This window comes from Pantherophis guttatus, chromosome 10 (assembly GCF_059756535.1).
Source record: "Pantherophis guttatus breed Tessera chromosome 10, ASM5975653v1, whole genome shotgun sequence".
NCBI lineage: Eukaryota > Metazoa > Chordata > Lepidosauria > Squamata > Colubridae > Pantherophis > Pantherophis guttatus.
Window position 1 is genome coordinate 16316282 of NC_142072.1, and position 13457 is coordinate 16329738.

Below are 13457 nucleotides of genomic sequence, written 5' to 3' on the forward strand. Positions count from 1 at the left end.
GATAGTCCATGTGATGTCTCCCATCTCCCTTGGACGACGACTCAGATTCTTCCTCGGAGATCAGCTCAAGGGAGGATGAGCTCAGTCCTGGCAGTCAGGAATTGGGTTAATTGATGACTGAACTGCAGGGTGAAAGAGATTTACGGGAAACTTCGGCTGGGGACAGCTTGCAGGGACAGTCAGTGAAGAGGAGGAGGAGCTGTCTTCCTTGATGGATCCGAGAGCACGCAGGGCAGAGAAAAGACAAGAGCAATGGAGATTTGCCAGATTTCTCGGGAGAAGGCCCTGCCCATCTTGATTGACTGCACCAGAAAGCTATTTATCATGGGCATAGGAAGGGAGGCATTTCTGGGAACGTGTTTGGGTTTTTGCAAAGCTGGCTGAGGAATTCTGGGAGTTGAAGTCCACAAGTCTTAAAGTAGCCAGGGTTGGAGACCCCTGCTCCAGAGGATGAAAGTCTCCATTCTGGAGAGGGAAGAAAAATTGTAATCCCGCCCTATTTCTCTTCAATTTCAGAAAGAGTAGAATAGCTAATTTCAGATGTATTTATTTATATTTTTATCTTACCTTTATTTTTATAAACAACTCAAGGTGGCGAACATACATAGTACTCCTTTTGCCTCCTATTTTCCCCGCAACAACAACAACTCTGTGAGGTGGGTTGGAGTGAGAGAGTTCCTGGGCCAAAGTCACCCAATTGAATTTCATGTGTAAGACAGGACTAGAACTCACAGTCTCCTGGTTTCTAGCCTGGTGCTTTAATCACTTAAAAATAACTAACATAAAATATATTTGAGTCACTCATTTTGAACACAAACTTCTCTTCTTCCTGGACGAAAAGAAAGAACAGCCAGTGCAGCTTGCTGGAGTACACAAATGCATTTATTTTTCACCCTCATTGGGATAATGAAATTACAGCAGCAGACTTTGGTATTTACAAAGGAATCAAGCAACTGGACTAGAAGACCATTTTAGGTAGACACCAGCAAAGGAAAGAACGAACAAATTGATGGGAGCTTTACAGAGAAAGCTAAACAAAAGGCAAAATGGAAGACCATAACAACAATGAAATAATGTAAAGGGAAAAAAAGGTAATGAGTGAAAACTTCGGAAAGTACTTTGGACTTGGACCAAATCCCTACAACTAAGACACTTCAAGGCAGATGTGAATAAATATAGAATTCACAGATCATGTCACTACATATAGCAGATCGGGGCATTTTACGGCCCCTGGGTCACATCCAGCCCTTTGGCTGTCCCTGCCTGGTTCACTTGAGGTTTATCAGAAATTAGAGCTCAAATGTAAATAAGTGTAGGCCATACTTACAATACAACTGCATCACTTTTATTTTGAAAGTGATTTCCCCTCTCCCAATTTATGTATGTGTGCCTCTGCACCTTCACAATAATGTGTTGGTCCTCCTGGTTTCACACGCCACAACAGTCCCAGTTTCTCACGTGGCCCCTTGGGAAAATAAATTTCCCATCCTGACATACAGGTTTCTCACTACATCTATTCAACCAAGTAGTAATATATATATATTTTTCTTGACTCCACAATGAGAGCTAGTCAGGGGCTGTCTGCAAGCATGGCCAGGCAGGCTCCAATCAAGATTTAAACCACCAAAATGCCTATCCAGAAGTGTGTTGAGGAAGACTCTCGGTCATCCAAGGAAAGGTGTCCGAAGATTGAATTATGGCAACTGGACTAATTATCTTTTTTTGTTCATTTGAGACATTTCGCTGCTCATCCAAGCAGCTTCATCAGCTTCATCACTTTGACCCAGAAGTGTTTCCCATAGAAGATTTTAAAACACAGTAAGAACTAGTCATTAACGTAGATTTTGAAACATGAGTAGTTTTCATGCGGCTGTTAAACAGGAGGAGACAACGTAGGTTTGGGTAAAATATTTGAGATAGGATTGTGCGAAGGCTAGAAACCGCAATCGGACTACAACGCGTGCACTCCACTACCTACCTGCCTTGCTTAAGCTGCATTTTTTCCACCCAAGGTCCTGCAAACTTATTTTTGGCTTTCCCCAATCTCTGGAACCCCAATAAAGCAGATTTGCAAATATAATGTACGGTAAAATCACCCCTAAGCCACTTTCCCTTAAAGGGTGTGGCTCAGTTGTTAGGTGGAACCTAAGAACTTAATTTAGAAGTGGTAGCAATTTGTAACAGAGAAACTGCTTCCAATCGTAGTTCTACTGGCTAGGACTACTAGGAAATCCTTCCTCAAGGGAGCAAAATAACAAGAAAATCAGAATCTGCAGCTTTAGCTTTTCCATAGCTTTAAGTCCCCCCCCCCCAACTTCATATTCTCCTTTGAGCCTCCCTATTGATCATTCATTGGCCGGTTCACAAATATAGGCTTTTAAAAAAATAATCCTGTAGGGACCAAAATAATGGAAGGGGAGGGAGAGGAAGGGATGTTGAGAAAAGAAGAGAAAAAACAACCACAGTCACTTTCTGTGATTTTTTTTTTTTTTTTTTGGCTCCTCCAGCAAGCTTCATATTTTGGTAATGCTTGTACAGTCATATTATGTCAGAAAAGCACTTTCCGTTTTGATTGAAAAGATGAGCTTAGATCACTGCTATGATAGAAAGACAAGTTGGCTTTAAGTTCCAGGTCTGGGAAAAGCTTAGGCTTCCTGGAGCTTTTTTATTTTTATTTTTTTGGCAAGTCACTATGAGGGGAGGGGGGGAATAAAAAGGGAAAAAAGTTGAGTAATGTGTGCGTTATTAATTCAGTCTATTATTTCCATAAGAACTAGAATCCCCTACTGGGACGTAAGCGAAATAGCCCAAGGAATAGCTTGATGGAACACCACACGGTGTCACTTTGATGTAAGACCTTTGATCTCTAATCAGCCTAGAGCTTATGGATCAGTTTTCTTACAGCTGCCATCATTCATGCTTGAAATGGCTGAATGCAACGGAGACCCCCAAGACCTGCTAAGCCACAGGTGCCTCTCTTGTACACAGCACGCATTTTTGGCACCACAGGAGGAACAAAAGGACGAAGGCTAGCATGGGAACAAGGAGGGTGGAAATGAAAGGAAAGCATGGCGGTTTATTATTATTTTTTTAGGTCACCTTCAGTTAAAGAGAAGAGGGTGCCCCCTTTTTTTTCCACACAACAGGCAAGGAAAGCCGTAAGCCCGAATTAAATTAAAATTCATCTGAGCAGCTATTGCTCTTTCGATACCTGGCCACAGCAGGGGAAAAGCTGAGCCCTAAAGGAATGATTCATTTTTTCTAACAGCAGATATGACGCTGGTATGGCTTCTAGCATCCAAACTCTCGCTATAAAAGATGAAGTGTTTTAATGGCTGCGGGTTAGGTTTCCAGTGACTTCCAAGGCACAGTATAATGTATGACGAACCCAGGTAGAGCTAGGGCTTTGGAAATAAATTCTATAATAAGGGTAATGAGGAAGTCTTACCAGAATTCTCGAGAAACAGCTCCTCAAAGAGAGCAGTTTACATTCTTTTTAGCAGGTCTGTGACAAGGGGGCAGTTTAAGCTGACAAGAAGGTAACGAAGATCCATTGAGATCAACTGCCTTTCGAATGCTGGTTCCTAGGAGACTAGAGTCAAGACACATACAAACAAAGAGACAGACTTTCTGTGCGGTGGGTTAAGAGGAAAACAACATTCATCTTTAGTTAAAACTCCTGTTCTGCGCCAGAAGAAACTTAAAATTAATCTCGTCTCACAGAAAGCCCTGCATAGACCAAGCGGGTCATTCTTCCAGTTTGAGGCCACCATCATCACTGGAAATCCCATCATTCAGTGCAAGCAAATATTACCCCATCCCAGGGTAGTGGCTACAAGATAGCCACCTTCCATTTAGTGCCCATTAATCACCTCTGGGGAAAATCAGAGAAAGTTACCCCCCTCCTTAGACATCTCACCCAAGGTTAATGAAACCCTCCCTTCATTGTCCTGTCGACCCAAACCCTATTTGGGATTTCCATGTGGGAACCTTTGGTCACAAAGGTTTAGGCGAGAAGTACAATGCAAGAGTCTCCCTCCTTTCCCAATCCCAAAACGTTCCGAGTCAAGTAGGTTGAAAGAAACCATCCTCATCCAAACAAAGAATCCCAGGGGATATCAGCAGAGTTGTTGTTACAAAATACAAATGGAGTTCTTTCGTTCTTTCTTTTTTTGAGGGCTTTCCACACCATGCAGCTCTCTATGCCTTCCTGGGCTGAAAAGCCACGGATTCCATCACTTGACTTCAAAGGGGACAAGGGGGAAGGTGGGTGGACGGACGGACACACCAATGTCATCCATCACCGTATGTGAAGAGTCAAGATGACTATCAGGATAATCCCCAAAAAGAGGAAGAAGGGAAGCCAAGTCTTCACAAAGCCTCCTATGCTGTAAAAGAGAGAAAAGAGATTTCAGAAAACAAAATGGGAGGGGAGCCTATAAGCCACTGAAGTGCAGCCACGGAGGACCAGGAATAGAAAGAGAAGAAGGGTTGCTGAGAATAAGCAGAACAGAGCAAAGGAAAGGGACATATTAAGCCAGGAGTGTCCAACCATGACAACTTTAAGAGCTGTGGACTTCAATGCCCAGAATTCCCCAGCCAGCATAACTGGCTGGAGAATTCTGGGAGTTGAAGTCCACAAGTTTTCAAACCTAAACACTAACTGAATAATCCTGGCTGAGCCCTGTTTCCACCTACTCTTTCTTTAAATCTCTGCCAATTTCATTGGCTAACTCTTTGGAAGAAATGCTGGCAAAGAACCATTCACACTCATGGTCCATATGTAATAACAATCAATCCTTCATTTGTTTATTTTAACTGGCATACAGATAGTATAAAGTACATGGTATATTAAGTGCCGTAACCACACAGATGCACAATCTGGGTGACGTACAGTAGATTTCCAAGGTTTTCTGACTCCCTGTTATTTTACAATCAAATGATATTCTGCCATCTGTCAAATTCACTGATAAAATTATGAATGCTTCAGCAAAGTGGAAATGGACTTCTGGAAGAAATACAATCTCTGTTGCATTCTGATATTCGATATAAACTCTCAGAATGCTTTTTTTAAAAATTAGGTTCTAAGCTAGAGGAGTTGAGAATTTTATTAAAACAATTATTACTACTTCACAAGCCTGAAAGTTGTCGTCACTGCATTTTTGGCAGGAATGTTCTCTTTCATAGACTATTTAGTAGCACAATGTAAAGCTATGCAATAATATTTAATACACGAACAATATTAAATTAAATATTAATATTAAATAATAGTTACCATTTCTGAATGGCCTATCCGGGTCAACAAGTCAATAGGTTGAGAAATGCTATTTTGTCAAAAGAGACTTATTTCTTCCTTCTAATGGTACTATTTTCTACATCATAACGAGCTAGCACAATGCATCTGCAAACACTTAGACCAGACACTGAACTAGCTTTCAGCAACCTCTTAAAAAGCTCTTAAAAAACAGTGAAGTTAGTAGCCCTTAAAGTTACTGACATAACAGCGTAAGCAGTCTCAGAAGGCAAAAAGTGTCAATTGCACTTGGTTCTGTGTAACCTTCTGACTTTCCACATTACCATAAGAATAAACTATGCAAATTGGGAAGCATTAGAGGCTTTTTTGTAAAACCTTGCAGAAGTTCCTACTGGACTGTGTCTGCTAATCCTATACGTATAGCAGTACAAGAATAGACATTCAATATAAAATATATATACAAAAGTATGAAGGCTACTGCTTAACGCATTGTAAGCTGCCCTGAGTCTCCGGAAAAGGGCGGCATATAAATCGAACCAATCAATCAATCAATCAATCAATCAATCAATCAATCAATCAATAAATAAATAAATAAATAAATAAATAAATAAATAAATAAATAAATAAATAAATAAATAAATAAATGGATGTGCAAATTTGGGATTGTACAAATAATTTGCAATGGGGGAGAAAAAAACCTCTACACCACAAGCATCAATGGATCTAAAGCAGGCCTGTCAAACTCCCATCCCGTGGGCCGGATGTGTCACGTGCTGGCCACGCCCACACCCGGTTTAGCGAAGGGGAAAAAATGTCACGTAACGATGCCGTGACACTGTGAGTTTGACACCCCTGATCTAAAGCATCTAGGTACAAGGGACGTAAAATTATCTGCCTATTACATACATGAGATGTTAAAGGAGAACCAAGCTCTGGATTAAAATGTTCTCTCTCTCTTTTACTCAAAGATACAAAAGCAACGGAGTTTTCTACTCACCTTACATACTTTCCATACAGCAAGGAGAAAAAACAAAGTTTGATCATGTTCCAGGAAGTACTGTTGTCATATCGCATGAGATTTAAGGCTAGAGCTACATGAGAATGGCAATTGTCACAACAGAGGTTATGCTATAAGAGAGAGGGGAAAAAATGTACAATTGAAGATATCTCTACTTCAAATATCTTCTCTAGACATACTCAGTACTTAGATAGAGAAGATGTTCTGACCTAGGCTCCCTTAAAAAACAGAAAGCGGGAATTGGTCCGGACAAAACCTCTTTTATTTACATGACTTTCATTCACAGTCAGCAAAGTTTGTCCAAACAGTTTTTCAAAGGAATATTTATCAACACACCTTATCTCGTTTGGCAAGCTGCCACGTAACTTGTTTCCAAACACAGAGTAAGGCAAAACTTGGCATAGTCTCTTAGAGTCACGAACAGAACTTTCCACTTTTGAAACTACCGAACAAATTAATTGTTTCCTGCAAAATCCCATTTCCCGTTCACTCCTCTTTTGTTTCCTATGGGAGGGGCCAATCATCTCCAAGTTACTCCCAAGTCGACCCTGCTTTCTGAGTTGTCTTCTGGCAGCTCTGCGCATGCGCACACTGGGAACGAGCTACAGCTGTTCCTCTGCCTCACTGATGTCTATCTCCCTCTCTGCCTCCGATGCAGAGCCCTCGTCCGAGCTTTCCCCAGCCCCCAGGACTGGCCCATGTTCCTCCTCAACCTCCTCACTGTCTGACTCTGCTGCCAGCTCTGCTGGCCGCCGGCGGGACACAACAGAAGACGTCCTCAAGCTTAAACTGAAAACCGAACTTTACTCACCATTCGGTGCTTATATTCCTCAGAGGCATCATGTACTGCTGTATCCCAAGCATTGGGACCACAGGAATAGACTTTGTTGGGATCCAGCTTCCAGTATCTGACAGAAGAGGGGGGAGGGCAAATCAAAATTATTTTCCCGCTTTCATCACATGGAACACCTCACCTTCTGAAAAGTTACTAAAATATTTAAATAGCACAATTCCAAATACAAGTAGTCCTCAGCTTACAACCATTCGCTGAGGGACCGTTTGAAGCTACAACACCGCTGAAAAAAGGCCCTTACGAATGGCTTTCACAGTTACGACTGTTGCAGCATCCCCACAGACATGGGATCGAATTTTGGACACTTGGCAACTGGCATGTATTATTGGCGGTTGCCATGTCCGAGTCATGTGATCACCTTTGGTGACCTCCTGACAAGCAAAGTTAATGGGGAAGCCGGATTCACTTAGCCCCTGTGTTACTAATTTAACAGCTGCAGTGATTCACTTAATGACTATGGCAAAGAAGGTCATAAATCGGAGCACTTAACTGTCTCACTTAGCAACAGAAATTTTGGCCTCAATTTTGGTTGTAATTTTTAGTTCATGGCATACTTTCATGGCTGGTGAAAGTATCACTAAGGATCTAATTGAACATCTGCTGAAATATTACTGTATATGTATTTCTAGTCCTTAGAGCTGCAAATGAAGCTTGAAGATACATGATTCAAGGCTCAAGAAATCTCAGAAATTGAGTGCAGAATTTTCAAGGAATTAAGACTCTTGCCAAGATAACTTGAGTAATTACCTTAATCAAAATCCATCAACAGGAGACATAATTAAAATAGTACTGTATTTTTCGGAGTATAAGACGCACATTTTCCCCCCTAAAAGGGGGTGAAAATTTAAGTGTGTCTTATACACCGAAGGTAGCCCCGCCCATCCACTGGCCCCCACCCTTTGGCCTCTGCCTCCCAGCAATTACCTTCTTGCAGCAAGCAGCAACAGCTCGTTTCAGCTTCAGCACAGCCTAATTAGCACAAGTTCATTGGATCAGCCTCCTGACTCTCAGTTTTTTTGCTCTGTGCGGGCCTCTGCTGCTTGCTGCAAGGAGGTAAATTGCTGGAGCAGATTTTTTTCTCCCTTGTGCTAATCAAGCTATGCTGAAAACGAAAATGAAAGTAAAGCAGGCTGTTTCTGCTAGGAGGCAAAATTGCTGGGAGGCAGAGGCAGATTTCTTTTTCTTGTTTTCCTCACCAAAAAAGGTAGGTGCATCTTATAGTCTGGTGTGTTTTATATTCTGAAAAATACAGTAAATAACAGTCTGGTTGGTTGATAGTGGCAACTCCTTTAAGATTTTTTTTTTATCTAATAGGGAATAAATTCCCTAGAAGCATGAGCAAAGTCAAAATTTATTTTTGAGTAGACATACACTGAATGTTAATCTTAATTTCCCTTTCTTTTGCACCAGTTTATGGAACTTTAAAATCTGCATTGTTTTGGTTCCCACAAAAGAGGTGTCAGATGGAAGCAGACAGGGCTAACATAAGAGAAAAACCAACATTTGGATAGACAGAAGAGCTACTTGGATCATTAATTAACTTCAGCTCACTCATTAACAGTAGAAAGCTTGATTAGATTAGAAGTTCAGATGATTGTAAATACAAAGAGGTTTAATGTTATGTTGCCTTATTGGTGCATGCTCCAACAGCCAACTGTAATCTTTGTTTTTGTCTTCTTAACTGGAATATGGCATCTATTGTTCTGTTTCAGCCACAAAAATACATTTGCAAATTAAAATGTGGAGGGGGAAATAACACTTACTTCACAGGCTTTCCAAAAGCCATGTTGTCTTCCTAAAGAGGATAGGGAACAAAAGAAAAAAGGAAAAGCACATTTCAGTTACCAAATCAGCTATACTTGTGATAACATTGTTTGTTCTGCTTATGTCCTCCAAAATTAGCTGTACTGAGTTTACACTGACCACGTATATCACATGTGACATGTGATGCGACACCCAGAAAAATATGGCATACTTCACTTAATCCTCCAGAGAAAGGTTGAAGGCAAATGAGGTCCAGGCAGAAGAACATCATAGCTTCAAAATCTAAGGGGCTGGTTTGGACAAAACTCAGCAGCAGTTTTTTGTGCGGCTGTTGATAAAAATAGGATGGCCAACATCCGATGATGGATATGGCACAAGATGATGTATATGACACTAAACTGTTTAACCATGGTTTACTGAATAAACTATCCTTGGTGGAGTCATAAACCATAGTTTATCAACTGCAAAAGTTAAGCCTATACAACATGCAGTGTCAAAACTCAAACAAAATTTCCAAATCCAATTTGTCTTCCTGCTGAGAAACAAGACACAATTCACTTCTTTAACCTTCTCTGGGTGAGGATTTATTCAAATTTCAAATCTTTATTGTCAGTGCACAACATATGTACAATGAGATTGGTTGAGCTCCCTCAATGCATCCCCCAACACAATACAACTCACAGTGAAGACAAAAAATCCTTAATCCAATAAATCATATTAATAACCCCCAGTCCTATTGTACCAATGTGAACATGTTACACATTCCATCATACTATGAAGTTATAATGTTATTTCTCATTCAGGAGTCTGACAGCCCACAGATAAAAACTGTTCTTCAGCCTGTTTGTGCGTCTGCCTATGCTTCTATATATCCTTCCCGACGGCAGGAGGATAAAGAAATGGTGACTAGGGTTTGAGTGATCCCTGAGGATTTTCCTCACTCTTCTAAGGCAGGGAGCCCTAGGATGTCATCTAGTGGTATCAGGGGACAGCCCACAATGTTTTGTGCTGTGCTCACCACCTTCTGTAATGTTTTTATATCCGCGGCTGTCAAACCGGCATGCCATACCGTGATGCAATAAGTGAGGACACTTTCTCCTCCTCCCTCTCTGGTGCCCTCCACAACCATCAGGTGAGAATGTTAAAGAATTGTATTCCCATACATACAGAGGTACTAAGCTGAAAATGGCTGAGTTTAAATCTTTCTTATTTATTATCCAGAACAGTGTTTCTCAATCTTGGCAGCTTGAAGGTCTGTGAAGTTAAGGATGCCAGCTAGGGAATTCTGAGTGTTGGAAGTCCAAAACTCTTAAAGTTGCCAAGGGAAAACTCTGTTGTAGAGGAACAAACTTCTACTTACAGAGACATAGTAAGGCCCTGCAAAATCTCGGATGACTCCTGCAGAAGTGCAAATGCCCATGTGGCCAATGATCGGGAAGAGCCATCTGCAGAAAGAAGAAAAGCATTCAGAGTCATTTCTTTCTTCACATTGAAAAAAAAAACTGTAATCTGTCAGGAATCTGTAGAACTGGTCGTCCATGGTCACACTGGATAGAATGAAAATGGACAAAAAAAATCAAAAGAAGTTAAATATGTTTGCTCTTAACCAAGAATGTATCCTTCTAGCTGCAAAACTACAACTCAACTCCCTTACAAATCCTGCTCCCATATATACATATGTTCTGTATAAATATATTAAAAACACAGATAAGAATATTTCTAGGATACAATGAGAGGTGCGCCCCAAATCCTGCTACCTTAGATGCAGTGTCAGAGACTAATATTCAGATCTCATTTTTGCAGCAACAGCAGCAGCAATGCAAAGTTTAATTTCAATCAAAATCGTGGCTCTGAGAGAGGGAGCCCTTAAGACTTTCTTCAGTTTTTCAAATCTGAATTTAATTCCTTAATCGATTAGCCCCAGGTGTGTGGGGGGTGTTTGTGTATAAGAGAATAACTGGATGGAAGAAAACAAAACCATCTTCTTCGGTCCTAATTGGAGCTTGCCACTGCCATGCTAAAGTCCAAGTACCTCAGCCGATAGAAATGCTCATCGCACATGAGACATTTACAGGTAGTCCTCGACTTACGATCACAATTAAGCATAACATTTCTGTTGTTAAGTGAAACGTTTGTTAAGTGAGTTTTGCCTCAGTTTACAATCTTTCTTGCCACAGTTGTTAAGTGAATCACTGCAATTGTTAAGATAGTCACACGCTTGTTAAGCGAACCTGGCTTCTCCATTGACTTTGCTTATCAGAAGTTTGCCAAAGGTGCCACGTGACCCCAGGAAACTGCCATGGTCATAAAGATGAGTCAGCTACCAAGCATTTTTGAATTTTGATCATGTGACCACGGGGATGCCACAATGGTCTTAAGTGTGAAAAGCAGTCGTAAGTCATTTTTTTCAGTACCATGTAACTCTGAACGGTCCTTAAACGAACTGTTGTAAGTAGAGGACTCTACCTGTGTAAGCTAAAGAGGAATAGGACAAGAAAATCCTGCTGATGATGTTACCTAGTAATATAATATAGAATAACACAGTTGGAAGGGACCTTGGAGGTCTTCTAGTCCAACCCCCTGCTTAGGCAGGAAACCTTACACCACTTCAGACAAATGGTTATCCTACATCTTCTTAAAAACTTCCAGTGTTGGAGCATTTACAACTTCTGGAGGCAAGTTGTTCCACTGATTAATTGTTATGTCAGGAAACTTCTCCTTAGTTCTAAGTTGCTTCTCTCCTTGATGAGCTTCCACCCGTTGCTTCTTGTCCTGTCCTCAGGTGCTTTGGAGAACAGTTTGACTCCCTCTTCTTTGTAGCAGGCCCTGACATATTGGAACACTGCTATCATGTCTCCCTTAGTCCTTCTTTTCATCAGACTAGACATACCAAATTCCAACAATCGTTCTTCATGTGTTTTATCCTCCAATCGTTCCCACCACCCCATCTCCTTCCACCTATGACTATATGACTGTAATTTTGTTGCTTGCATCCTTACGATTTATATTGATATTGTTTCCCGATTGCTTATTTGTATCCTATGACAAATTAAGTGTTAATTTGTTAATTTGAATTAAGTGTTGTACCTTATGATTCTTGATGAATGTATCTTTTCTTTTTATGTACACTGAGAGCATAGGCACCAAGACAAATTCCTTGTGTGTCCAATCACAACTCCCATCCCATCCCATCCTTATTGAACTTCTCTGCACTCTTTCTAGAGCAGTGGTTCTCAACCTGTGGGTTGCGGCCATTTTGGGGGTCGAACAACCCTTTCACAGGGGTTGCCTAAGACCATCGGAAAACACATATTTTTGATGGTCTTAGGAATAATTTTATGGTTGGGGGTCACCATAACATAAGGAACTGTATTAAAGAATCACGGCATTAGGAAGGTTGAGAATTACAGTTCAAATCTTATCTATATTTACCAGGTATTGTAAGGTAAACCTTCTTACCAAATTCATTTACTTTACTTTCTCCAGCCTGGACTCCTCCCGTTAGCTCCCATCCCAGAATGAAGGGGGAACGAGACAATCCAGTTCTAACTTTCTAGAACAGACATCCCATTTCAACTACGATGAAATATTCCCCATGTGCATAAGGGGCAACAAATCAGAACTTCTTTTTAAGGAAAAGGAAATGTTGTCTTCTTTTTTTAAGCACCTAGGAAAAATAATGTCTCCCACTCCACTCACTCATCTCAAGAGTCTCAACATTTCACTAACTGGACAGTAAAAAAATGTTAACAGTGAAATTCCACACAGCTGGAAAGTTGGCACTGGAGAAAGATGGCATGCCCTATCCTTACCCATACTAGGCTCTTCAGAGACTCTATAGAGCGGGGGCCTCCAACCTTGGCAACTTTAAGACTTGTGGACTTCAACTCCCAGAATTCAGGGAGTTGGAAGTCCACAAGTCTTAAAGCGGCCAAGTTTGAAGACCTCTGAAACAAACAAACCACCACCATTAGAGGTGCGTGCGAGATTCCCTCACCTCACAACCTTGTTGGGTGGCTCCAGAGCAGTGTTTCTCAACCTTGGTAGCTTGAAGATGGGTGGACTTCAACTCCCAGAAGCCCCCAGCCAGCGTTGCTGGCTGGGGGCTTCTGGGAGTTGAAGTCCACCCATCTTCAAGCTACCAAGGTTGAGAAACACTGCTCCAGAGAGAGAGAGAGAGAGAGAGGGAAAGGGAGAGAGAGAGAGAGAGAGAGAGAGAGAGAGACCGCACCGGGTTCTCCTGCAAAAGCAGCAGGAACTGTCGACTCCCCGACCCATCATCCCCAACACCGGCTCGCCCTCTTCAGCCCTGCGCTGCCCCCCCCCCTTCCAGCAGCCCCTCAGGCAGGAGACCGTCGCTCACGTGAGAACGGGGATCGGCGTCCACACGACGCAGTAGGGGAAGCGGCTGCGTTCCGGATCCAGCGCCGCCCCGAGGGACCCGCCGACCCCCACCGCCACAGCGCCGTGGAACTGCTTCATCTTCCCCTCCGCGGCCTCCTCTTCCTCCATCACCGGGAGGGGAAGAGGAGGAGGAGGAGGAGTTGTTGTTGCCCTGAATGACGTCA

At 41.9% G+C, this 13457-nt stretch overlaps 2 protein-coding genes across 2 annotated transcripts in view; both read right to left on the reverse strand.

Moving 5' to 3' along the window:
* Window positions 1-6348, reverse strand: part of LOC117663423 (trophoblast glycoprotein-like) — a 32096-nt gene extending 25748 nt beyond the window's left edge. The window contains exon 1 of the mRNA XM_087876938.1: window positions 6252-6348. The gene's annotated coding sequence lies outside the window, so the exon portion shown is untranslated. The remainder of the gene's footprint in view (window positions 1-6251) is intronic.
* Window positions 865-13457, reverse strand: TMEM222 (transmembrane protein 222). The gene is made up of 6 exons (XM_034413591.3): window positions 13253-13457; window positions 10250-10334; window positions 8889-8920; window positions 7084-7180; window positions 6252-6382; window positions 865-4388 (listed from the first exon to the last, which is right to left on the reverse strand). Exons 1-6 carry the CDS (start codon window positions 13399-13401, stop codon window positions 4301-4303), a joined length of 582 nt encoding a protein of 193 aa, XP_034269482.1. The 5' UTR covers window positions 13402-13457; the 3' UTR covers window positions 865-4300.